Source organism: Macaca fascicularis, chromosome 2 (assembly GCF_037993035.2).
Source record: "Macaca fascicularis isolate 582-1 chromosome 2, T2T-MFA8v1.1".
In the NCBI taxonomy this organism is placed as follows: Eukaryota; Metazoa; Chordata; class Mammalia; order Primates; family Cercopithecidae; genus Macaca; species Macaca fascicularis.
The window spans coordinates 12,704,701-12,731,004 of record NC_088376.1 but is presented as its reverse complement, the minus strand read 5'-3'; the positions used below and the strand labels follow the sequence as shown (position 1 = coordinate 12,731,004).

The 26,304-nt window shown below is 37.7% G+C and overlaps 1 protein-coding gene across 48 annotated transcripts in view; it reads left to right on the top strand.

Moving 5' to 3' along the window:
- Positions 1 to 26,304, top strand: part of ARPP21 (cAMP regulated phosphoprotein 21) — a 157,427-nt gene that overhangs the window by 74,821 nt on the left and 56,302 nt on the right. For 12 of the 48 annotated variants that reach the window (XM_074030816.1, XM_045387121.3, XM_074030819.1 and 9 more), the window contains 6 exons: positions 2,674 to 2,711; positions 4,537 to 4,596; positions 8,605 to 8,837; positions 16,291 to 16,524; positions 24,296 to 24,480; positions 25,331 to 25,435. In XM_074030816.1, coding sequence (XP_073886917.1) covers positions 2,674 to 2,711; positions 4,537 to 4,596; positions 8,605 to 8,837; positions 16,291 to 16,524; positions 24,296 to 24,480; positions 25,331 to 25,435 — 855 coding nt within the window. The remainder of the gene's footprint in view (positions 1 to 2,673; positions 2,712 to 4,536; positions 4,597 to 8,604; positions 8,838 to 16,290; positions 16,525 to 24,295; positions 24,481 to 25,330; positions 25,436 to 26,304) is intronic. The other 36 variants (XM_015444964.4, XM_005545480.5, XM_045387130.3 and 33 more) reach the window with 8 other exon arrangements.

Genomic DNA, 26,304 nt, shown 5'->3' with positions numbered 1-26,304 from the left:
ACAATTTAGAATTTAGTACCCAAATAATAAATGTATTTTTTTGTAGTCAGTATATTTGAAATGTTCTTTTTTCCTTTGGCAAAACTTTATATTTAGGCTTATTTTATGGTTAATTCTATGCAATGTAACTGACTTTGGAAAGGTTAAATTGATAAAGTAATACACTTGAGAAGGTATGTTTTGCCTGGAGGCTAATTTCTGAAGGATATTTGTGTATAAATAGGGATTCAGTGAAGAGTTCATCTGTGGTCCTCCTAGCATATGCTGGGACTCCTCTTCAGTGGGAATGGGTGATAAGGGCATGTGGTGCCACCAGAGTTGAGGGTGGGATGTGGGAGAGAACTCTATAACCCATTAAGCAAAATCATTTTTCTTCTTTTAAAAAGAAGCAAGCCTTTTATATCCAAAAATGCATATAAGTGACAGCTTTGAATGTTGCACTTAATTACTGTGACAATTTTATCTTTCTCTGCTATTAAAATTTGCAAGTTATTAATACTACTTTAAAAAAAGTTTATTTTCATCAGCTACTGAATCACAGCCCATAACCATATCTATCTTATTTATGAAAATGTAGTTGAGGGGATAATGAGATAATTTTTAAGAAACTTTCCAAAGAAATCAGAGAAATACTCGAGATGTTATTGGGAAAGGTATTTTTTATTTAAAAAAAAAAATTTTTGAGACAGGGTCTCTGTTGCTTGGAGTACAGTGGCATGATCTCGGCTCACTGCAACCTCTAGCTCCTGGGCTCAAGTGATTCTGTCACCTCAGTCTACCAATAGCTGGAACCACAGGTGTGCACCACCATGCCCTGCTAATTTTTGTATTTTTTGTAAAGACAGGGTTTCGCCATGTTGCCCAGGCTGGTCTCGAACTCCTGAGCTCAGGCGATCTGCCTGCCTTGGCCTCCCAAAGTGCTGAGATTATAAGTGTGAGCCACCACTTTGGCACGGGCAAGGTATCTTTGACTTACTTGTATCTTACTTTTTAATACAGAGTTTGGGGTTCTTAACTTTTCCCCTGATGCTATTACATTGAGTCTGAAGAGGTCACTATGTCTTTAATTAACTCCTTCAGAGAAATAGAGTCTCAATAATTCCAATATCCAGACAAAACATTATAAACACAATCAACTGGTTTGCAATTATGAGAGCTGAAAAGTGGCAACGTATAAACTCATAATGTATATCTGAGCTAACCTCACTTTCTTTTACATACCTTACTTAACTCCAGCCAATAGTAAAACCAAATTAAAGGAAATAAAAGAAGTCAGGACATTTAGTGTACTGTAAAGAGCCCTTCATAGGAATGCCAATGGCACATCATTTTTCCTTGTTTCCCTTTCATATATAAATGTCAAGATTTTTAAAAAGGTATTTTCCAAAAAGCTTTACTTTTAATTGTCTCTTTTTGCTTTTTCTTAAATGAGGTTTTCGCACACTTGAAATTCAGGATGCATGTTAAGTGCAGAAAGGTTAAAGCATAAACTATTCTAGAGACACCTTCACTGAAATGCTCATAACACTGAGGAAACCCCATGTCTAAATCTAGCCCTTTGACTTAATGGAAGGAAATTATTTCTCTAGCAAAATGAAAATAGAAACCAATATTCTGCTTGCCTCTCAGAAGTGGTTACATTAGCAGAAACTTTTAAGTCAATAATTGGTTATTGAAAGGTTATTATTACTTCTTTAGCTTTATTTTATCTTAAAATTGACCTGTTAAGTTTCTGTTTATCCCTTTAACAGGTCATTTATTCATCATTTGGAAAGTCTACATATATAGCAGGATGTGTATTTATTTATGTTTAGAAACTCAAGTACTTTGGAAATGGTTTTGTGTTACTTCCTAAATACAGTCACCCTATTATAGGATCACACCACCATATCTTGTCTAGACTTCTCTTTTCTATTTGTTTAAATTTAATTTGATCCACCTTTCCTCAGCATGTAATAGTAATGGATTTTATCCTCCCTACATTGTGCATAAACACAAGATAGAAGAGAAATGAATGTTCGGTGAATAGAAGCTAAGAAGAAAGTCATTGATTTTCTATGTGAAAAACTGGAAAATATTAGATGGAGCTTGATTTTTTTTAATTAGCTTGTCTTCTGGCCTTCCCCTCTTACTTAAGAATAATAATTGATGGCATTTCTTCAATTTTGAGAGTCTTGCAGTCAATGTCTTTATTTCGTGAGAGTTTATCATTACCAGGTAATAATTTCAGGATTGTAGCTTTATGGCTCTCCCATTCTTAGGTGGATCGTATGGAGTTTGCATGCTCTGCTTTGATTTGAACCCTTTCCCTTGGCTTTTGTTGGTTGGTGGCTGCAACTCTGCAGCTCCAGAAGAAACCACTAGCTCAGAATCCGCCGGCCACACGTTTCTCCAGCGGTTTCATTCACATTTCTCTTCTTCCGACCTCCATGCCGAACAGACTAAACCTAAAATCCGGAGACGCCCTGAAGGAAAAATACCCTCTGCGGCATGAGAATTGCTTACTTTTCTAATCCTAACCTACCTTTTTCCTTTTTTATTTCTATCTTTTGTACCTATTTTTCTTAATTCTTTTCCCCTATGAGGGGCAAATTAGTTTTAAAATCAGGCAAGTATTTGGGATCCCTCAGCATATCCAGAACGTCTGATCCAATGCCTTTTTTTATTTTTCAGTCAGTTTGCTCCCAGGAAAGCCTTTTTGTGGAAAACAGGTAAAATAAAATTTACTTTTCCCTGTCTTTAGAGGAACAACGTCTGTCATGTGTGTCCTGTATATTCATAAATATATATCCCATATATAAGTGTGTGCTTGAATATATGTATTAGCAAATACATATATCTATGTGTACACACATATATATTCACATGTTTATGTTATTTAACACATCTAAAAATTATCTAATTTGGAAAAAATTTTCCCTCAGTTAATTCCAAACAGAATTGTAAAAATTTTTCTCATTTAAAGTCTCAATTTCCGGTCTTTGCAAAGGTAAACTTCCTATTACCTTCACCAGGCATTAAGAATAATAAATATTGAGACATCACAGGAACTTGCAGTTTCATTGGCTTATTTAGCAGTCCGCTGGAAGCATGCATATATTTGGTATTGTTGGCCACTTCCTGTGCCCTATAATGATATATAGCTATACAAGTAACGATTGGAATAATATTCTTTCCAGTTTTTTTATTCTAAACAATCTATTCATCTTCATAAAAGACTTGACCTTGAAAATCTTATCTAAACTGGCCTAGATTTAGCAGTGTACCTGGCATAGGAGTTAGTAGGGGGAGGTAGTTGTAAAATAAATGGGTTATAACATTTAAAGAAAATCTTGGAGATAAGAGCAAAATTTTTCAAACTTAATATACACGCTTCAAAAATCATTCTAAATTGACATATATATTAAAATACCCCATTGATTTAATTGCAGATACTCAGGGCAAATTAAGGAATCCACATTAACTGCACTAATCACATTTAAGAGGCATCAAAATGGGCAACTTGATTGGAAAATATGGTGTCTATAAATAAAGTGGTGGTTAATTTTATTTCAGGGGTTTGCTTAATGGGTATTCCTATACCATTGATTAAAATGGATACTGATTAAATGCCAGTACTCAGAGAAATTTAAACTGGGCATTAAAGATGATTGGCTTTAAAAATTCCATCATTCATATTTGCAGTTGGAAATCTTCAAGTAAGGTGACTAAACCCCTTAATAGAATAATCTCTTTTAGAAGAGGAGATAAAATTGAGAAACACATAAAAGGGATTCACAGAAAACTTCAAAGTCCATATATATTTAGAGAAATATTCCCTGTTTACATTAAAACCAACCATCTATAAGCATTGACATCTTGCAGGTGATTCTAAAGGATTCCAAAAATACTCTATCTTTGCCAAAAAGATTAAGTGAGCATTTACAATTCAGATTCATGGGAAACCTTATCCTCTAGTCTCCTAGCCAATGATTTTCACTATCTTCCTCCCTAATCTTACCCATTTACATTTGAGTATCCCTTATATTATATTGGATTATATTCAACGTTACAATAATTGGTCACATATATATGTATTGCATATGTTAACAGGTCTTGATGGTCCTGGAAACCAAAAATCGAATTAAGTGACTTCCCCCCAAAAATAAATACATTTCTTGGATACCGACCTCTGGAATGCCAGTATTTCATTATCCCAAAATATAAAGAATAGTTTTAATATATTACTCTAAAAAACACTACTAATATATGTAATTAAATCTCTATTATATCTATATCAATCTCTTTTCTCCTTTTCTATTCCCTCTACTTCCTCTTTCCTTCCTTTCCCCTTGCCTAGCATCAATGTCTTAATCCTAGGGTAGAGATCTTAATCCTATCAAACTGCCATTAATTTATTATGGCAAAATTCAATATCGTGTAAAGAAATCTTTGTATGGGATTGATTTGTGCTGTAGTAGAGTACACATCCATTTAACACAAGGCATTTAGTACCCTTAGGTTTTATATCATAAAAATCATGTTTTTCATTTCCAGTAGGCTCTTGGAAGACAGTAACATATGCAATGAGACCTATAAGAAAAGACAGCTGTTTCGGTTGGTATGGTTTACTTTCTTAAACTGTGTTTTTTTCAGATTATGTGGTAGAATCAATGTTCAATATTAGTGTACTTGTGTAAAAGATATCTGTTTATTTTTTAAAGTCCAGTTATTTCTTTGTAAATCTTATTACATAACTAGTATGGAAGTCATACAGGGTAGTATGAGATATGCGACTGGCAATCTCTCACTTTGTCTGCAATTCATTAGGGTTCTTCTAGTTTTCTGCTTTTCCGGGGCTAACTTTGGTAGCACACTGTTTTAATTTTCCCAAATTAACTTTAGTAAATTACTCTGAGTTAAATTTTCCCTGACAGATTGCAACTGTACGTACATTCTCAACACTGGAAAATAAATCAATGATAGCCCTATTTGGGTAACTAACTTTTAATTTTATCTGTTATAATATTTGAAACAGTGTGTTTTCAAGGGTGAATTTTATTTCTAAAGAAAGATATGAGGTTCCTTCCAATTATAATGACCTACTTAAATTAAAATCTCTGTGGGCTAAGGGGAAAGGATGATAATTTTTTTTTAAGTTCTATACTAGACTAGAAGCTCTATGAAAGCAGAGGGACCATACCCATTTTCTCACTGCTCTATTCAATGTATATCTGACATTGACATCCATTGTAGAGCAAAGTGTGCACAGTACTATAAGTATACTCAGTATCCACTATATATATTTAATGTGTTAATGTGTTTACGAATGTTAGGATTTACCTCCATTGTAGGAATTATTACAAGAACAACAACAACAAAAACTCTTACCCGCTTGAAAGAAAATACTAAGAAAAGTAGATGAATGTTGAAAGAGTGCGTTTTTGCAATAAGTCTGGACTTTAGAACTCATTATGAGTAAAGTTAATTTATCCTATACTTTGATTGAAACAAAAAACAGAAGCTTCTTTTTGGACTTCCCTCACTTTTCCAGATTGAACTATGAAGTTTATGAAATCTTCCTTATGTATCATTAGACAATGAATTTTCTTTTTCACACTTGAAGATTTAAGAAAATAACTTTGCACTTCTTTTGAAAACTCAGAGAAAAGCTAAAATTTACCATTACTCCTGTGCTCACACACTATGACCTAGTTTGTTTAGGCCAATATAGATAAAACATGGGTTCTTGTCCCCTAAAGGCCAATTAGTTTTACATAATCCCAAATCTGTCCCCAAGCTAGATCTACCATATACTCAGGTTAGCCATCCCAAATATGGATTTCATCACTTACCCAAATCACCAAGCACAGAAACTCAGAAAGGTAACTTAGCACAAAGTCATTCACACAATTGTAAAAGCAATTCAAGATATACATCATCCTTAACCTGTGCAAAAAAGATACATTTAGACATGAAAAATAAATATTTTCAGTTGTGTTAATCAGCACAGAAGCAGAGCTTAAAAGATATGCTTTATAACTACCTTGGGATGAAGTTCTAGTTACTTATAAGAGGGCCAGCTCCAATGACCAGATATCTCATTACTACCGTCTTCCTGGATTCCAGTAGGCGAGGACCAAGACTGGGCTTAGGAGAGAAGGGAAGACACCTGTGCATGTGGTTTTCTACAATGCCTATGATCCCACACCCAAACAGATTTGGAATTCAATACGGGACCTCACTTCACCGCTGTTAAGATGATAGTGCAGTATAAAGTAGAGACGTACAAAATATATTTTAATGTATAAATACCTAGGAATCATAAATTAGAATTAAACATTATTTTTGAATCTCATTAATGCTAACTCCCTAAAGCAGCAACTTAAATTTTCATTTTTAAATGCACAGATTATGGCTTAGGACAGTGATTTGAGCTAGTGAGGTACAGGCAGAGAAGTTAAAGAAATCTTAGGTTGCCTTATTGAGCAGGCGATGTGGCATAAGTCTAAAGGAGCTTCTCATAGCTCTAAAAAAAAGCTCTACAAGGGAGAAAGGTATAGACTAAAACACACTAAATTGAACCCAGAAATAGTGGTGACTGCCTTCTTTACCCAAAAGGCTCAATCACACAGGTATTTACAGGAAGTCTGGATTCCTGCCATGGAAGTGCAGAGTTCATGGCTAAAGAGATAATTGAAGCAGAATTAGTAATGAGAACAAGAGATCACCCTCATATGGAGAGCTTCCATCTCACGCATCTTGTACTCTGAGGCTAAGCACCACTCCCAAATCATCAAGCCAGTGTTTTTCTATAATAAATATTTTAAATTAGCTGCAAATGAGATTATTGTCACATTTCTGGTGCATTCACAGTTGCTAAATAATGATTTTGCTAGAGTTTGTAAAAGACAGTTTGACATAATCATGATTATGGGAGAAGAATGAAGTTGAATTTGGAGATTTAAAGAGAAGACAATCAGAAATGGAACACCAAGCCATTGAAAAGGCTATTCATTTCTCCGCTCTATCTCCCATGGCTTTCTTGAATTTCAAAGGAGTTTAAGAGGTAAAGCCACCTGGTCATTGGTGAAGGTCTGGTCGTTCATACCTACAACTTGGTTTTCATCAAGTGGTTCTTATTTCTAAAACCAGTCATCCCTGTGGTACTGAGAACAGAGAGAATGTTTGTAAAATACTAATAGAGGATGGCAGGGCACTGAGTATTTTCATCTAACCTTCCACTCGAAAGTGCTTTTTGGTTTGTGAAAATTCTGTACCTCTTCCTCCCTTTGCTTTACAAAGTTCCTGTCACAAATCAATTATTTCATTTTTATTTCTTGGATCCATTTACCTTCTTATGTTTGGCTGAAATAAAAGAAAAAGTTGAGTGAGTAAATTTAAAGCAACACTTAAATTTTTCTTTGTAGTCTGTACAATTTTGTCAGTGAGTATTTCAATCACATGTGTGCACTTCAAACATCTCAACAGCACATTATTGTCTTTAAAATATTTTTCAATGAAGCTACCAATGACATCTGAGAGATTTGAATCAAGGCTTAAATATGCCGCATTGCAAATATGAATTAGGTGTTATATTTACTGATCGAGATTTATATTCCCTTTACTTATTTATAATCCATTAAAATCTTAAGGTATTTTACTGATGCATTATTTTTATCTTCAAAGAAAACTTTGAATTTATTAACAAAGTTATGCTTTAGACAGATTGGAAACCAATGAAAGTGCAAATTTCATCAATTTTCTCTATAAAGCACATGTAACTTTGCATATTTCTGAGAGATGCTCTAAAGTCTTCAAACTTCATTTCTGACTATTGGATCTCTTCCTTTTTCTATTTGAAGTTTGAACAATTGTGTTCTTTCACCTGAGGAGCTTTTTTTGTTATTTCCATTGTTCCCCTTGGAAAGTTTTGTGTCAGTGTATAGTGTTTACACTGTTGTTATTTTCAAAAGTTTTTCTACATGAAAAGAATTAAAGGGTTCTTTCCTCTGACCATGAAGGTTAAACTCTGGGCAAAATTCTTACCATAGGTTAATAGAGTAATTTCCGTGATTTCTACACTATCTGTCAAAGCCTTGGTGATTTCAGATGTGTATCTCATAAAGCTGGAATATGAATTAACAGCTTCTCTGGATCTGTGTGCATTTTTCCATTGACAATTATTTTGTGCTAAAGAGAGAGGAAAAGTCTCCTTTGGTGGGAGTTACTTTTAGAATCATTGAAGATCACAATTACTTCTGAACATTAATTAATTATTGATTTGAGTCAGGAGAACTTATCCCCCTACTCTCTTTGCAAGAAAAATTAACAATTACATTTTATACCATGTCTTTCTAGTTGTTTCTCCTTCACCGACAGAGGGATCATGTGACATTTCTAGGTTTGGTTTTTCTGTTAGTAACCTGTGTGTTATGTGTGATGTTATGTCTATACATCATCAAAGTATTTGTAACACTGGGAGGCAACTGGTTTAATGAAAAGGGTTGGTAGGAAGGGTCTTGTGTGGATGACCTTCCAAGGAAAGCCTTGCTGTGTGCCTACCCACACCATTCACGTAAGGTAATCCTGTCCCTGTGCATCTTTCTGGTGGTCATACTCCAGGGGCAACAGAGATGGCTCGGGGAGAACATCCGGGAGTCGACAGAGCAGCTCAGAAAATGAACTCAAGTGGTCTGACCACCAAAGGGCCTGGAGCAGCACAGACTCCGACAGTTCCAACCGCAATCTAAAGCCCGCCATGACCAAGACGGCGAGTTTTGGGGGCATCACGGTGCTGACCAGGGGTGACAGCACTTCCAGTACCAGGAGTACCGGGAAGCTGTCCAAAGCAGGTAGTTAGTACTGAATGTGTTTATGTCCTGTGGTATTTTTTGGATTCTACACAAGCCATATGGTCACCATTCCCTCTGACTTTCAGTTGACTGATAATGATGATATTAATCACAGGGATAGCTGGAAAGAAGGTACAATTTAAATAGGCTACTGCCTCTTTCCAGTTATGTGCCTAGGTCAAGTTATTAACCTCTCCAAGCTTCAGTTTTCTAATCTATAAAATGTAGGTTATGTAATGCTATTCAAACCCAGCTCAGTAGACTTAGTGTTTGTGTATTTAAGTACTTAAGTTTACTTACCTAATTTAAATTTACTCAGTAAACTTAAGTTTAAATTGCATTATTTATATAAAAATGATTACCGTGGCACTTGCATTACAGTAACTACCTAGCAAAAGTTTGCTATTGCTTTTAAATTTAATAATATTAATTATTCCTTAAAAACACACTGTACAATAATTATAATATTAATAGCTTTTGTTCTTGCATTGGAAGGCTGTTAGTACGATCCTGGGCCTGTTTTTTTTAACCATCCTGTGCCTCTGTTTTCTTCACTTGATAAATAGAAATAATAATAGTACCTATATTGTAGAAATATTATGAAGACTAAAAGAGTCAGTATACACAAGGCAACTTGAATAATGTCTGACAAGTTATAAGCTCCCAATAAACTCTATCCTTATTCATTTTTGTTATTGCCATTTAATGTTTGCACCCCTGCTTTGCAGATAAGACAGGTGAGTGTCAGAAAGGTTTAGAATTTCCAAGTTACCAGGTGCTTGTATCTTTTTATCCAAGCGAAGCAAATAACGTGATTCTGAAGTAGGTTGTTCAAGTTTGCATGAACAGTCTTTGGAAGGTGAGTGATAATGAGAGATCTAGGAGAGCCATTAACTTGAAACAACTTTAAACTGATGGAAGCATACACCACGATGCTTACATGAGTCTGCAAAATGCCCTCATGGTCTGCCATTTCTAGCTCTTCTGTCTCCCAAAGATTATTCTCTATTGTTTTTGAATTATTTTCGAATGTTCACAATTAAAATACTTCCTAAAATCTCAGGAAGGTGACAAATGACCGTTCACTGGCACTCCATGAGCTGAAGTTGGTGATTTTAGTATGTAATTGTTTTTGCTTTGTTTTGGTTCTGTCCTAGAAAATCAAATACCCTGACACTCTCTTGGGTGGGGGGGTTGAGAGTTGTGATTCCGTCGTATGCTCTGGGTGACAGATTGTACAGGTGGAGCATTCAGGATCCTGAAGTGACAGGTGAGTGGGAGGCCAAGGCAGGAGTGGGATGAAGAATGGAGAACCCCAGTTAGAGTTTAGACACGGGCTGCCCTGGACTGTGGATATTTTCCCAATTAAACTTTACACTCATGTTAGGTCCTAGGGGTTCCCCACCTCCATGCAAAATCTGGGTTCATTTGCTGATGGTTTAACATAATTAGGTTGTTGACAAATTCCTCCTAAAAATTATCGCACATTTTTCTATATAAGGCGAAAGATAACAGCATTTAGTTACAGTCACTACATAATACACACACCCTGATTCTCAGAAAGATTCAGATGGGTTCACACTGCCTCTCTGCAATTTTTATTCACTAATTGGTGAGTTCTTGATTTCTTACTCTAATTAATTGCTCTCATATTCCACTATTGTAGCAACCGAAGTAAAGAAAATCCACTGTGGTACACTTGAGCTCTTGTAAACTAAGATAGGTTTAATAGTTTTAAATTTCCTTAAGATGCGAAAACCAAGTACTTTAAATGGTGCACTTAAAAATTCCAGCACACCAAGAGAGCTCTTAAAATTTTTAAATTAATAGTCATTCTCCATGCACCAACCCCCAATCGCTTCCAAAGCAAAGCTCTTTGGAAACATTTAAAACACTTCAAAAATGTTAAAATGCCATGTTCTTTGAAGAATGATTAGAGATTGTAAGTGCTTCAGATTTTTTGTTCTTTTAATCTAAGTGTCTCCATTTGAAAACTTGTCAAAGTGCAGGCATGGAAAGGGAATAAAAACTTAAAGAAGATCAAGGTAGGATGTCAAAACAAACTTACAATTTCCCAAGATGGATTGATGAAGCAAAGCTGTCAGTTTTGCTGTCATGGAGCTTCAGAAGAGCACCAGTTTTCAGTTTTCTACCTAATTGTTCACAGTGGAATTGCAAACTTTTTTTATGACCTTTTAGAAACCAAGTCTGGAGTTGTGACATTTAAGTTACTCTTCTCCTCTTCTGAGAACATAGATTCTAGCTTTAAATGGATAATAATGAGACTTTTTCCATGTTGGAAACACGTTTTCCTACATTTTGGAAGGAAGCATATTACCGAAGTATGAATGTACAAGCACATTCTCTTGAGGCCTGGGCTGTCCACCAGATGCCCAGCATACATTTCTGGAGGGAGATGATGTGATTGTATCCTCCTTACCGAAAGCACTTGAATGATACCTGCACGGCAACCTCAGCTGTTTTTTGTTAACAGCAATGTGGTTGAGATATAAGAGTATGACATCTGTTGCTTACCACATTGGCCTAGCTATACTGTCACTATTGTTCCCCCATCTGGATCTTCAAAGCAGGGTTTCTCAACTTTAGCTCCATCAGAATCACCCAAAGGATTGGTTAAATCCCAGATTGCAACACTCACCCACAGAGTTTCTGAGCCTGAAGGTCTAGGATGGGGCCTGAGAATTTGTATTTCCAACAAGTTCCCAGTTGATGCCGATGCTGCTTGCCTGGGAACCACACTTCAAAAACAACTGCTCTAGAGAAATGAAATGTTCTTTTTTTGTTTGTTTTAATGATTTTAGGTGGTCTGGCTTGTTGTTTTCTGGATGCAGGGCTATTCCTGCTATTGTCACATTCCTTGCCTACATCCAGGAGTATTTTTTGATCCAATGCAAGACACCCCGTGTTTCTACCGCTTCCTTTTCTTTGTCTTTATCTTTATTACTACATTAATACATCCTGGACATTCTCTTCCTTCTTGTAATTTTGGAAGCTTTAGATTATTCTACTGAACACTGACCCCCTGAATCTGGAAATATTTTCTTGAATTATATAATTCAGAAATAAAACTTTTATGATTTGTGGTCCTCGTAAAAGAAAAAATGCAGAAGATATTGCAGGCAAAAGAGAATTTATTCATTATTATTGCAACAGGGATCAAGACTATGATCTTTCTCTTTAGAGAGAGAACTGAGCCCCACTGAATCAAAAAGCAGGAGAGTCTTCAAGCACTGGGGTGAGCTAGTGGCAAAATTTTGGAGGACATTATAGAGGAAATTGGGTGATGTGATTAGGCTATATGTGCTTGCTAATTGGTGCTGTGGAAGTTAGGCTTCTATCCTCCCACAGAAATTGAGAGATAGGGGCTCTATTTTTCATGACGATTAGATTTCAAACGGATGGCTCCCAGGTACTTAAGAAGGTCCTTCATGGATTGTAAAAGTGGCTAGAGGCTAGGAGATTTACATCTCAAAGGGGCATAAATGCTGTAAGGATAGGAAGGTGAGGAGCCTCTAGTCTAGAAGAAACCAATGAAAAGTTTGGTCAAGCTGAGGGGAACATTAAGGTCATCTTCCTTACCATTGCTCACCATTTAGTCTGGTACCTTATATTTTACAAAAGGGTATGTTGAGGTCTAAAGTAGCCACTTCCTGAAGAAAGCACAGCTAGTAAGTGGCAGAACTGGAATTAAAACCCAGTATCCTTCCTCCATGGGAATGTTTCCTCTGCTCCAAGGGAATCTGCCTATGTCCTTCCCCTTCTGCCCTGTCCTTTCCTGGTTTTTCGTTTTGTTTTGCCTTGTGATCTCCTTTTCTATCTTTTGTCATGTTTCCCAGTTTCTGTTTTTCTCTTGAGAGTTCACCTGAGTCTCTCACCCAGCCACTCGGATATCTTCTTTTTTCTCCTCCCTGTGTCTACCTATTAGGGTTCAGCTTCAGTTTCTGAGCTTTCCACTGTGAGTAGCGTGGAATTTTCATCTAGTATCTCCTAGATACTCCTAGATACTTCGCACAGGCTTGGTCAGGGCCCTGGCCCCCATCTGGGCCTTGCTTAAATGATAAGAAGATGAACATGACCTATAGGCTTAGAGAGCCATCTGTGGAGTCAAGTTGCCTGGGTTTGAGCGCAGATTCTACCACACACTGAGCTTTGGGAAATTTATTTAACATATCTGAAGATCAGTTCTCATCTTCAAAGTGAGGCTGCTGTAAAAATCAGCTTAGACAACCCATGTAGAGAAAGTAGCACAGTGCTTGTCACATAGGCATACTGTATAAATATTTATCATGGTTATCATTAAACCTCTGAAAAAAGGAAACCAGAAATACTTTTCACTCTCAGGCATTCTAAATCTTAAAAGTTCTCAAATGTCAATTTCATTTTTTAAAAAATCTTTGAACACGTCTAATCCTGTGCCTTTTACTAGCATTTGTGTTTTATCACAGAACAACACCGGCTATGTGTGGACTATGGCTCTCCCTGGCCTTGGTGATTGACATTCAAAGCCAATCAGAATGGCCAGTTACTAAATCCTGGCTGTATGTTGATTGCTGAGTCATCCTTTTGAAGAGGTTTGACTTTATTTTCATCTTTGCACATGCAGAGAATTTAAGCCAAATTTAGGTTTCCTTCCTTTCACCTGTGAAATCAAATCATTTACATAGTCTTCTCATTTCTCCTGTTGACGCTGTTTCTTTTCCCCCAGGTAAGGGAAGGGTATACTATTGTAAATCAGTGATTAATGGCCATCCTTCTAAAGCCAAAATTAAATTACTCTTTGGATTGGATTGTGACACTTCAGTCTGTCTGCATCAACCCATCTTTCCTAACACACACACCCATGCCATCACTAGCTTACAGTTCAAATCTGAGTTAGGACGTGCTCCCTTGGCCCCAACTATTTTTCGGTGCCTAGCCCCTCAATCTGGAGATGAGCTGACTCATGTTTGTATAACATTAAATCCCTGGGTACAGGAGGTTTTGTTGAATTATTTATGTTGTTGCTGTTGACTCTAGTGTCAAATGTGTAACATAGCATCAAATTATACATAGCAGGTCCATAAACACACACTACAGTCTGCATTGGGAATATGACCACAGAGTCATAATTTCAGTGATACAGCCTCAAAACTATTATTAGCATTTTCAATATTGTTCTTACATTTTTTACTTTTTCTCCGCATGCCTTATTCAGAGCCCCATCAGCACTCTAAACCACTTCAATGGAGCATCCCGAATTGACATAAAACTATCATTAGTAATAAGCAAGTCATGGGGAAAGCAGAGAAGATGCCCAACTGAGAACACTTGTGACAGGTCATGGTATATGCATATGTACAATTTCACGAGGTAATGTGGGGTCGTGGTTAAAGCTTGAGCTACAGATCAGTCTGCATAGACCAAATTCCAGCTCTGCCATTATCTAGCTATATGAGCTGACCTGAGTTACCTAACTTCCTTATGCGTCAGTTTCCCTATCTGTAGAGGCAGTATTAGTTATTATTTAAGTGTTTATTCAAGTGCTTACACATACTAAGTTGTCAATAAATATTATCGTTCTCCTAAAAATTATCATGCTCTCCAATTGCCCCTCTTTTCTGCACTTACATGTTATGTTCCTATCACTTATTTTAAAATAACTCCAGTTTAATTTAAGGGCATATTTTAGAATCTTGAAAAGAGTGTTAGTGATGGATTCTATATTTTGACTTTAACGATACATAAGAACATATTTTTAATAACATAATTAATGGTATAGGCTGATGATTTAATCAACTTCGTGTACTACATTCTTGCAACCTATGATATTACCCAAGTAATCTATTAGTTTGAATTTGTAGTAATATAAATTTTACTTAGTGCATTTTCTCTTGGCTGCTCTGGTTAATACCTAGTGCCCAGGAGAACTGTGGTTAAGGATACTAGGGCTGCTTGTCTCTTGCTGTAGTGAAATGCCAGTGAGTGCCCAGTGGATATATTGGGATATGTTTCTACTTTTGTCCATAATGGTGAGACAGAAGAGATTGTTAGATTCACCTTAGTGGCTTCTGCACACTGTTCCTGTTACCCACGCGTTTGAAAATTCGGAATCCATAAACATCACAATTATTTTACTATTCTGTGTCATCTAAAGGATATTCAGTCATTATAAGGCCAAGCCCTCTTTGGTCCACCTTTTAGCCATATTAATAAGACTTCTTCAAATATGTAAAATTCAGTACAATATCATTAACACTTAAATATATTACATTAATAATAATACCCACCATCTATTTGATTCCTTGCTTTTCTTTCTTTCTCTCTTTCTCTCTTTCTCTCCTTCTCTCCTTCTCTCTTTCTCTCTCTCTTTCTTTCTTTCTTTCTTTTTGATGGAGTCTTGCTCTGTCACCCAGGCTGGAGTGAAGTGGCACCATCTCAGCTCACTGCAACCCCCGCCTCCCAGGTTCAAGCGACTCTCTTGCCTCAGCCTTCTGAGTAGCTGGGACTACAGGCGCATGCTACCACGCCTGGCTAATTTTTTGTGTTTTTAGTAGAGATGGGGTTTCGCCATGTTGGCCAGGCGGGTCTCGATCTCCTGCCCTGGTGATCCACCCGCCTCAGCCTCCCAAAGTGCTGGGATTACAGGCGTGAGCCATCGCGCCTGGCCCGTCTTTTTTGGTTGTTTGTTTAAATCGTTAATATCTGAAGTTTCAGCTTTACACACAAAAACAATAACATTCAATGGTTTAAAGTTGCCCCTGGTCAGATGGTTAGAAAAAGTCAGAGTCCTGATTCGTCTGTCTCTGCCTGACACTCAATCACATTCTCCTAAACCATGCCACTCCTTAAAAGAGATCCTATTTGATTTTGAAATGTGTTTGCTCTTATACACTATGCTCCCAGGTCTTCTACTCACACATGAAGGTAACAGATTATTTATGACTAGGCCCCTTCAGACTTCAGCTGTATAGGTGTCAGAGAACCAGTACTTCAGAACCATGCACACAAACTTCTTATCTCAAGGCTCTTCCTTAAGGTGCAGTATCTTTAACCTCCATCCCAGTCATTCTATTCATATTATTTCAGCTTAGTAAGACATTTCCATGATACTAATTACTTGGGGATATATGATGGAGTTTTCAGGTACTGAGTTCAGAGCTTTAGGGTACCCTTTACCAGTTTATCACCCTAGTAGTTTGTGAAAAGGCTGAGAGAGAAAGTTCTCATTCTTAATTCTTCTTTTCTCAGAAAATTGACACATCTGAAAAATATGTAGCAAATATTTCAATAAAATATGAGGCCAAAATATGGGAGGGGCATTAGTTAATCTCGTCCTACAGCATGAGTCTTGAATTCTTTAATAATGCGTCACAGAAAAGTGAGCAGTTAGACTCAGATTGGTGCTTTCTCTCATCTCTGTATGTTGAATGATTTCTTGATTGTATCCCTATGCCAGGTTCTGAGTCTTCCAGCAGTGCAGGCTCCTCAGGATCGCTGTCCCGCACCCATCCACCTCTCCAGAGCACACCTCTAGTCTCAGGCGTGGCAGCTGGCTCTCCAGGCTGTGTGCCTTATCCAGAGAATGGAATAGGGGGCCAGGTTGCTCCCAGCAGCACCAGCTACATCCTCCTTCCACTTGAAGCTGCAACAGGCATCCCGCCTGGAAGCATCCTTCTTAATCCACACACAGGTGAGTTACTACCTGCTTTATCAGGGATACAAGGCTTTCAGAAGTTTGTTCTTACGTTTGATCTTATGAATTTGCTAGCAGGTATTCTGAAAATTCCTGAACAGGAAAGCTAGTTGCATGAACTGTTATGAAGCATTTTTGTTTAGAAAGAGCAGATTTATAGCAGTATCTATACCTCCATATTTATATCTTCCTATCAATATTTATATTGATTTGTAGATATAGATACTTCCAGAAGAGTCCACTTTTCTTTTTTCTTTTACTACGATGTCTCCCATGCATGCTTAAGAGCTAAGATGAGAGAAAATGGTGTGATGAGTTGGGATATAGTAATTAAAACTTTGTGTTTCTCAGTCTAAATCCCCAATTAGCTTGTATTATGTCAAAAGGGTTTTTGCATCCAAGGATATTTCTGGAATTGAAGTATCAATTGAGATATATAGTGACCATTAACTCTAGAAGTTGCTTTTTAACCTTAGAACTTCAGCCAGCTCCTATGAAAGGAATAAGAAACAGTGGTGGTGAAGAGAATACAGAGAGAAAATTCTTGTGTATTTTAGAAATGTCAGGCTTACGCTGATTTTGTTGGGTTTTAGAAAATTGTTCATGATCATAGTTTCTTCCACGATGAATGGCCATTGGTTCTTTAATTTTGCATTTTTCTAGTGGGTCAGTTAACTTCCACATTGATTTCAAAAGACTGAGGGCTTTGAGATTCTCACATCAGCAAAAGAACTCGGGAACATCTGCTTATATGCGGGGAAAACTTCTCAACCTGGGGCATTTTTGTCTCTGTCGCCAAAGCCATTTGGCATTATCTGGAGACATTTTGATTATCATGATCTGGGGAGAACAGGGCTGCTATTGGCACCCAGTAGGTAGAGTACAGAAATGCTGCTAAACAGCCCCCAACGCCTAGGACAGACTTCCACAGCAGAAGATTATCTGGAACAAAATGTCGGTGGTACCATGGCTGAGAATCCCGACTTACAAAGCTTGACATTGACTAGTCACTTCTTAGGACGTCTTTATTAGGGACCGGCAATAAATGGAGTTGTCTTGAAAGAGATTTGAAGTTTGGTTTAGATCATTCCAGACTATTTCTTCAATTAGCTAAACTCGAAAATGCAAAACTGGGTAAGTATCTCATAAAAATGATCTGACTCAATCTTCTCACAAATGTAGTGCTACTAGTAATTAGGAAATTCAGAGAAACATGAGAACTGTAGTAAAATAGTTACTTGAATAATTGCCACATTTTCATAAAACATATGGCACATTCCCAAGTCATGGTGTTTGACTGAGACATATTGAAAATGCTATAAGCTTGAGGGAAGAAAGGCATAATCATTTCATTGAAAACCGTTTGAAAGCTTCAGATTAGATACTTCTAAGGAGGATTTTTAGATTGCTTGTATTTTATCTGGATTATTGTAAGCACTATAAAGAAAATTAAAAGAAGACCAGGATCATATTCTTTACTTTGGACACAAATCAAAGTACTGTCTGACTTTGTTGGCTGAAATTCTTTCACTTTTAATTGAGATAGAGGGCTTGCAGAAAAGAAAACAGTTTAACCACTTGTTTTGAGTGGTTTGTTTTAAGCAAAATTACAGAGTGTTTTGTAAAAGCTCAACAGAGTATTTTTAGGGTACAATGCAGGAATATTATTTCTAATGATAGCATAGTTGTGCATGTGTATGTGTATATTATCATCTATAATCTTGTTTACAGAAAAAAGAAACAGAATATTGTTTGATGCCAAGTCCCAATTCTTATTCATTGGACCGAGTCGTTTAGAGCTGTTATCAAAATATCTCTTTTGTAAAAGGATCCCAACTAAGCAAAAGGATTTAATAACACTGTTGAACAGCTTCTCCATACATATTTTTCTGATCCGACAAATGCTAGATTTAAAATATCCTAAACCAAAAGGAAATGTATGCATATATTGTATACTATTTTTGAGTAGTGAGATGCAAGGTGAATTGTATTTCCTCTTTTCTAGAATATATTTATTCTGTAAATTGAAAAGATGCACATGTATGTGTATGTACATATATGTATTATATATAATGCATGTTATATGTATAGGTGTATCTGTAGTATATGTATGTGTGTGTATGTACATGTATCTACCTATCCAATTTCTTATATGACTTTTACTGTTGAAACTAAAGGTTAGCCTCCTCTGGGCGGGAACTCATCTCCTTTTTCTGTCATTGCTGTGAATCTAGAAACTACACCTCTCACCGTTTTTAAAGTACCTTTCTGCCAAGTACACAATAGAAACACTTGGGTGTTAGGAACCAAGACCATATGACTATTTTGCTTCTCATTTGAACTGCTCTTGGGCTCATTTCCTTGTTACCACCACACTTTCAAGCTCCTGTGCAGAGGAGCCATACTTAGTTATTTTATTTTATTTGTCGCTTGTCCAGAATGGATAAAAAAGTCTCAGGCACTGTGCCGGTGCTCAATAATTACATCATTATTGCAGGAATATCTCCTACCCATTATATATGTGGGATGGATAACGGAGCAGGTTTTCAGCTAATGTCATATATTTGGAATGTGGTTCATGTGCAAAATTATAATTGATAAAACATCTGTTTTAAACAAATATAAGACAAGTAATAATTTAAAAATACTAAGGTATCTGCCAATCATGTGCCTACTAAATGAAACGAAAATGAAACTTCCTTTGTCAGCACAATTGACTTGGCTCTTACTAAGTACTAAATACTTGGCACACTGAAATCAACCCACTCACATATACCCTTGCAGTTTCCCAAATATAACCATAACTTTTCATTTTGTCTGGCCTCAGACTCAACTTTCAACAGGCTCATTTCTAACTTAGGACCTCTTGCCTGTTCTTTCTTTGCTTTTCAGGAATCTGGATGAGTGAGGTGTCACAGAGGCTGTTTTTCAAAATTTTCCCTGTATAACATTTTCATTCTTGCAAGGCAAGCCTGGAATCTTGGGTTTGGTCTTCCTCTGGTTGTCTTGGACCCAGCCTCCTTTTGGAAATTTTTAGCAGAAAGCTCAGCTTTATGGGCTATTTTACTTCAACTCAGTGCAATCCAGAAATGCCAACAGGCATTGGCATCCCTCAAAAACTTGTTAATGTTCATATCTGTTATTTTGATATTTTGCTTGGCCGTTATCTGGTGCAAGTTCAAGACTGTGTTATGTAAGGTCATGTCATTTGCAGGGACTTCACTTTGGGGAGCCTTTTAGAGCTGTTGTCTTTCAAATGCTTCTGATGGACTTCCATAACTCTATACTTTTATTTTTATCAGGACTTCTAGCATCTATTAATCCAAACTTCTTACACTTTTTTTATTAGATGAATCATGAATTTTGTGTTCTGTCTATAAATGTATCTTTGCAAGGTCTAAGTTAATCCTTGTCTACCCGTAATCAGTAGCTCCCTTGTAATTTGACTATCACCTTCTAAAGACTAGGAAAAGAAAATCTCTTTCTCTCACCCCTTCTCTCTCTTTTTAAATAGTTACCCTTCTTGACGGAAGGGTAAATTCAGAAATACTTTTGTATTAAAAACCAAGAGCATGTGATTTCTTCACTTCTTGTGTGAATTGCCCTTAGTCCATTTTCTTGTTACCAATACATGTAGAAGCTTCGTGTGAGGAGGGTCCAGGCTTAGTTAATTTTTATTTGCTTTTTTTTTTTTTTTTTTGCTTTCCTGAAATTGATGGCAAGGTCTTAGGCACCCTGCAGGTGCTCAACAATTACGTTATTATTGAAATAATATCTACTACCCATTATTCATGTTGATGTGGATAGTAGAGCAGTTTTTCACCTAATGTCGTATATTGGAGAGGAATGAGCATTCTGCATTTAATCCTTTTCTCTGTGCCTGCTCTGCATTCTCTGCCCTGGCTTATTTCTGTCATTGCACTCTCTTCACCTATGCCAGCACCCATGCCAAGGCCTGCTGAGCGTGCTTGTGCAGTTTCTGACGTGAAAACCTCCTCTAGGCTAACTAGGCCGAGGGCCAGCCAGTCCTTTTTTCCTCTTTAGTCTTCAGCAGCTGTCATTCAAACTAATTGCTTGTATTCAGTGTAATTGCATCTGGATTGGTAGAAATCCTAGAATATAGAGAGGCTGTCATTGCCTGAATTGAAAACCAATCGTCACCTATCCCGGGTCCCTTAGGAAATTGCTTTGTTCTGTTCTCTAGCATCCATCTTCTTTCATGTTTCTCAGTTCTTGCCATCTCTCCTTGGTGAGCATAAAAATCAATCTTTTGTACTCCCTTCTCTTTCCAGAAGAACCTGCCATCTCTCTCTACTTAAGTGAATCCTTAGTGCTTTTTATGTGCAATTATTTAGAAACAGCTCCTTCTTCTAGCCCACTGCATATTAATCATATTTCAAATGGAGCATCTAGAATTTATCAAAAGACACATGAATGTTTTGGGATTATGTTTGAAAATTCTAGTTATGATCAGTTTTTCATAGTTCCTTAGTTTTCATTGGGGTAAATCAAAACCATACAGAAATATAGTAAAAAAAAATAGTAAAAATCCTTTCTTTTTCCTTTCCATTGTGCATGTACATGTGTATGTGTGTGTGCGGGTGTGTGTGTGTGTGTGTGTGCACAGCATGAGACTTATTTTGAAATAATTCCAGATGGAGTTGTATGCCTGTCTTTGTGATTTTTTTTTAAAGTTAAGTACCTAGAATTTTTGTCTTATCTTTTTAAAATATAGTACAAATGAAACACAGGAAAATTAAAGATTAGAACACTAAATGGGCTGATAGATTTTATAATATTGAGCTTTTAAAATTCATTTTTCAAATTGCTGATTTGGGAGGAAAAATGGATTACAGTTTTGAAGCTAGAGGAGAGCTAGTTTTCAAAAAGAATATTCATTTAAAACAATAAAATGCATCTACGTGATAGGAAAGCAAGTGCCTGGAAAATGAAGAACATAAAAAAAGAGAGAGCAAGACCAAACAGTTGATTTTGTCACTGTTTTGCAAATATAATTCCGGCACATTTTGCTTCCCCATCACAGCACATTATTGTTGGTTATGAAACTGATCAGGATTTAGATATGTTTCTGAATATGCAACATTTAAACTTTCTTGTTACAAACACACAAATATATTTGTACTCAAATTTTGTGCTAATAATGGGGAATACTAACCTCTGGTTACTGTTCCTAAGTGATCTGAAGTCAAGGCTTTTGCTCTCTACCAGTGAGCATGTTGTTTGGCCTTACCACAATCTCAGCATTTTCCTCCCCAACTTGCTCCATTTTACTTTCTTAATTTATTGAACTATACAATATATAGGGGAAGTGCATGACCTGCACACATCTGAAGTCCAGACCTTAATAAATTTTTGCATATGTGAAAATTAGTGTAAACTTCACTCAGAATAAGACCCAGAGTATATCTAGTCTTCCTTTCGGTTTCCTCAGGCTCTCCCAGAGGTACTACTATTCTGACTTCTGTTACTGTTGATTAGTTTTCCCTGATCTTGTAGGTAATAAATGAGATTTCACAGTAGATGCCCTTTTGTGACTGATTTCCTTTATTTACAATATTCACTTAGTTAATTAGCTTAGTTCCCATGTTATAACAGTCTGCTCTTGTATGAATATCATATGTACTTTTTTTCACTAGAATATTTCATTTTCTCTGGGTCAGTTTTTAAATTCTTTACCTGTCTTCCTTTTTTTTTTTTTTTTTTTTTTTTTTGACAGGGTCTCACTCTGTCACCCAGGCTGGAGTGCAGTGGCATGATCTTGGCTCACTGCAACCTCCCTCCTGGGCTCCAGTGATCCTCCCACCTCAGCCTCCTGTGGAACCACAGGTGTGCATGTCCAGCTAATTTTTTGTATTTTTTTTTTAGAGACAAGAGTTTCATCCTGTTGCCCAGGCTAGTCTTGAACTCCTGAGCTCAAATAATCTACCCACTTTGGCCTCCCAAAGTGCTGGGATCATAGGCATGAGCCACCCTGCCTGGTCATTGCTCCCTTTTGTTGCAAATTTTTCTCATGTGACTGAAGATCCTTGGTTGTTCTTTATTTATATTGTTGACGAACAAGGCTGTTGTTCTTTTCTCTGCCATCACACGCTTCTTACCCTGGATAAGAATACTTATGCAAGCCTTGTGTATCAGAACAATGCATGGATTGAGATGCTTTAGAATATGTGCTAGGGCAGAGCTCAGCATGCTGCCTCCACTATCTCCCTTATGCCAAGATACAGAGGACCTTCCACTGAACTATCGACCCCATCCTGGGAGCCCCATTCTCTCTAGGTATTTTGCTCAGGTTCCTAGAGAATATTTCTGTGACTTCAACTTGTAAACAAATATTCCTACTGTTCCTTTTCCAATAAGGTTACAGGATTTACTGAAAAGGGAAGAGAAGACTCACAAGTAGTTCTATGAACAGTTTGCCAATCCATTTCCCCATGTTCTGATGCTTCTCATTATTTATCTGTCAGTACTGGGTGTTACTTCACCTTGAAACACATCCTTCACCTCATCTGACTTCTCATTCATTGATTAATAATTTTCAGTTATGACATGTTTTTTTTTTCATCATTACCCAGTTGTTCCATGTACTCATTATGTAAAATTGGATAATTCACTTCAGTTATTTGGCATAATGGAAAGTGAATAGACTTTGAAGTCTTACTGACCAGGGTCATTTTCTAGTTCTCTCATTTACTGTTTTTTATATTTCTGAATAAGTTGCTTGGTCCCCCTGAGTCCTAATTTTCTTTAAGGTGGAAATGAGAATACGCATCTGCAGGTTGTTAGGAGAGCTAAGATCATACACGTAAGGTGCCTGTTACTGTGCTTGCCACATGGAAAATCAGTTTGTTCTCTCCTTTACACTCCCACACCCCCTCCTTTACTGCACTTTGCTCTTCTCCTTTCAGCTTTGTATTCCCATAATTTTTCCAGGAATGGGACTTCATTTTCTCTTCTGAAAAGCAGAGAAATGATACCTTTCTTCCTCACAGGAATTGTAATGAGGCTCAAATGACGCTGTTTTGTACACTGAAAAATACTCCTCAAAGACAAAGCAATACTATGATGAATAACAGTATTAATAATAGCAAACCATGCCATCATTTTATAAGGAAAAGAATGTATATTAGTTTTTCCATTACAAGATGATTCTGTGATGTACTACGTTTAGAATCTAAAACCCCGGGTATCCTTGCTTATGTCTATTTCAAGAAATGAGTGAATGGATGTGTTATGTTACATTGTATATTTATTGGAAGAACTGATAATGATTCTGAATTGGTGACAAGGCTTAGTAGCGGCAAAATAAATGTATTGGTAAATAACTTGTGACTGAATGTAGCCGGAGGTGTGTAACTAGAAAGCAGTCGTTACCCTTCAGTATATGTTATCTCACTAATGGCTGTGAGGTGCAGCGCAGCAAAACATCTAGCTTTGTAAAGATTGCTTCTCCACAGGCCTCTCCACTGGGTACCTCCATCCACAGACACATTTAGCTTTGGCAAAGCTCCCTGAAGGTTGTCGATTTATTTGTCGCTTCTTAAATGGCTATGGGCTCCCACTGTCACCTAGCTTAAGCTATGGGTCACAAACAGTAAGGCCTTCACACTGGTGAAGGTTTTAGGGTCTTACATGTCCACTGCCCTGCCCCTTTACTTTAGGTTACTTTTTGAGTGTCTAACAGAGTGATTCTTTATGTCAAAGGAGAGATTGAGTAGCTTACCTGGACTAAGCTCTGATTCCATTGCAGGCCAGCCCTTTGTGAATCCCGATGGAACTCCTGCAATATACAACCCACCCAGCAGTCAGCAGCCCCTGCGAAGCGCCATGGTGGGGCAGTCCCAGCAGCAGCCGCCGCAGCAGCAGCCCTCCCCGCAGCCCCAGCAGCAGGTCCAGCCACCACAGCCACAGATGGCAGGCCCTCTGGTCACTCAGGTAAGGGGCTGATTGGAAGGCCGGGAAGGGAAGCACCCTGAGATGAAGGCTGCATAGTCCTCAGAGCAGCACTGAATCAGGGAGAGGGGTATATTTTACACTCAAGTCTCAAATAAAACCTGACAGCACAGAGTTCCTTGCAGATTGACAGGATTTTATCTGGATCCTTAAGTTTAGATAGAGGCGAGCGCCCCATCCAGTAACTTGCAAGTTGAAGGCACGAAAGTAGGGAGAATAAATGATTTTTTCTTAGGTCTAAATGTCCTTTTTTAAATGTATGGAGAAGCCTCTGTCAGAGACTGAACTCTAGGTCTTTGCATCATCTTCCTCCCCCATTCCCATCACAAATCAAATGCTCATGTCTGCAAAGAGTCAATATTGAATTCTTCATCAATGGGAAGAACAGAAATCAGTCAATTTCAAGGAGGACTGGCTGTTCCTACATACTCCTCTTAGAGAGTTGCGGAGTCACCCTCCTTTGCTAGGAAGACACATAGATGTGTCCACAGAAACCCAAAGTATCTCAGGTAGACTGCTAGAGTGAAATTCATTTTAAATTTTTGGTGTTACTTATTTGTTTTGGGGCAATATTTTCAGACCCAGAGGATCTAACCAACAATGTCAAACATACATCAGTAACTTCTTAAAGAAATAATCACTAAGTGCAAATGAGCCTCTCTCAAGTATGTCTGGCTCTGGTCTTTCAGAACCTTGACTTTTCTTTGGTGGCTAGTTGTCCCCTCTGGAGCACACTGAACCTCGACAGCCTCTGAAGGACAGTGGTGTACATCTTGTGAGATTTCAACCCCAGTGCTTTTCTGTCACCTGATCGATTTTTTCTTTCCCCCAGTCTGTCCAGGGACTGCAGGCTTCCTCCCAGTCAGTGCAATATCCGGCAGTCTCTTTTCCTCCCCAGCACCTCCTGCCTGTGTCTCCAACGCAGCACTTTCCCATGGTACTGTATTATGTGTATATGACATTTTCCCCTAGGAGAGCATAGTCACTGATTTTAGTACCTTTTTGTGTGCCACTGGCTGACACTGAGTGGGTGCCTGGGCTGACTGTGAGGGGGTATGTGTGAATGTCTCATTTCTGAATATTACAGCCCATCTCTGCAAAACAATGGTTTCCTTTCTGTCATCTTTCTGTCCCATGCTGGGTGCTTCTGTGGTCTGGTACCCTCTTAAGAATATACCAGCTAAGCAGGAACTGAATGCCTTCAGAGTTAGAAATCAGGAACAGAAAGATACAGGAACTTTGCATGATGGTTTGGGAAAGATCTCAAAGCTGGTGTTGGGATGGGAACCATTATCACCCTATGCTCCTGATGTAGGTGTCCCTGGGATTCCAATCTCCCAATTTTCTTTCATTTTTCCCTCAAGTCACTAGGTCACTTTGAACAACAGATTAAAGGATGAGCATTGCTCCTAAATTTCAGATCAGGCCGGTGAACAAATACTCCCTCATATAGTAATGTAATCCCACCCAGCCTGTTGGCGATACTGGTCCTGGCTCCATCTTTGCAGCAGCACTGGGGGTGATGAGTATGGTTGGTTCTGCCTTAGGGGTGTTCTGGAGAGGCAAATTCTGTGGTTTCTGCTGGGAAGACAAGCTGACCCTTCAGGACAGAACATCAAGCCCTCCTTGTGTGCAACACCATCCTGAGGAGCCTGTGCCTTCAGTGGAAAAATAATAATTTGTTTCCATTGCAAGAGAAATATTTGGATCAAAATTGTTGCCATCTCTGACTCTTGGGATGATTAAAACCTGATTTGTCATGTTGTGTTCTCTTGTTATGTTTTGGCTGAAGAATTATTTCATTTT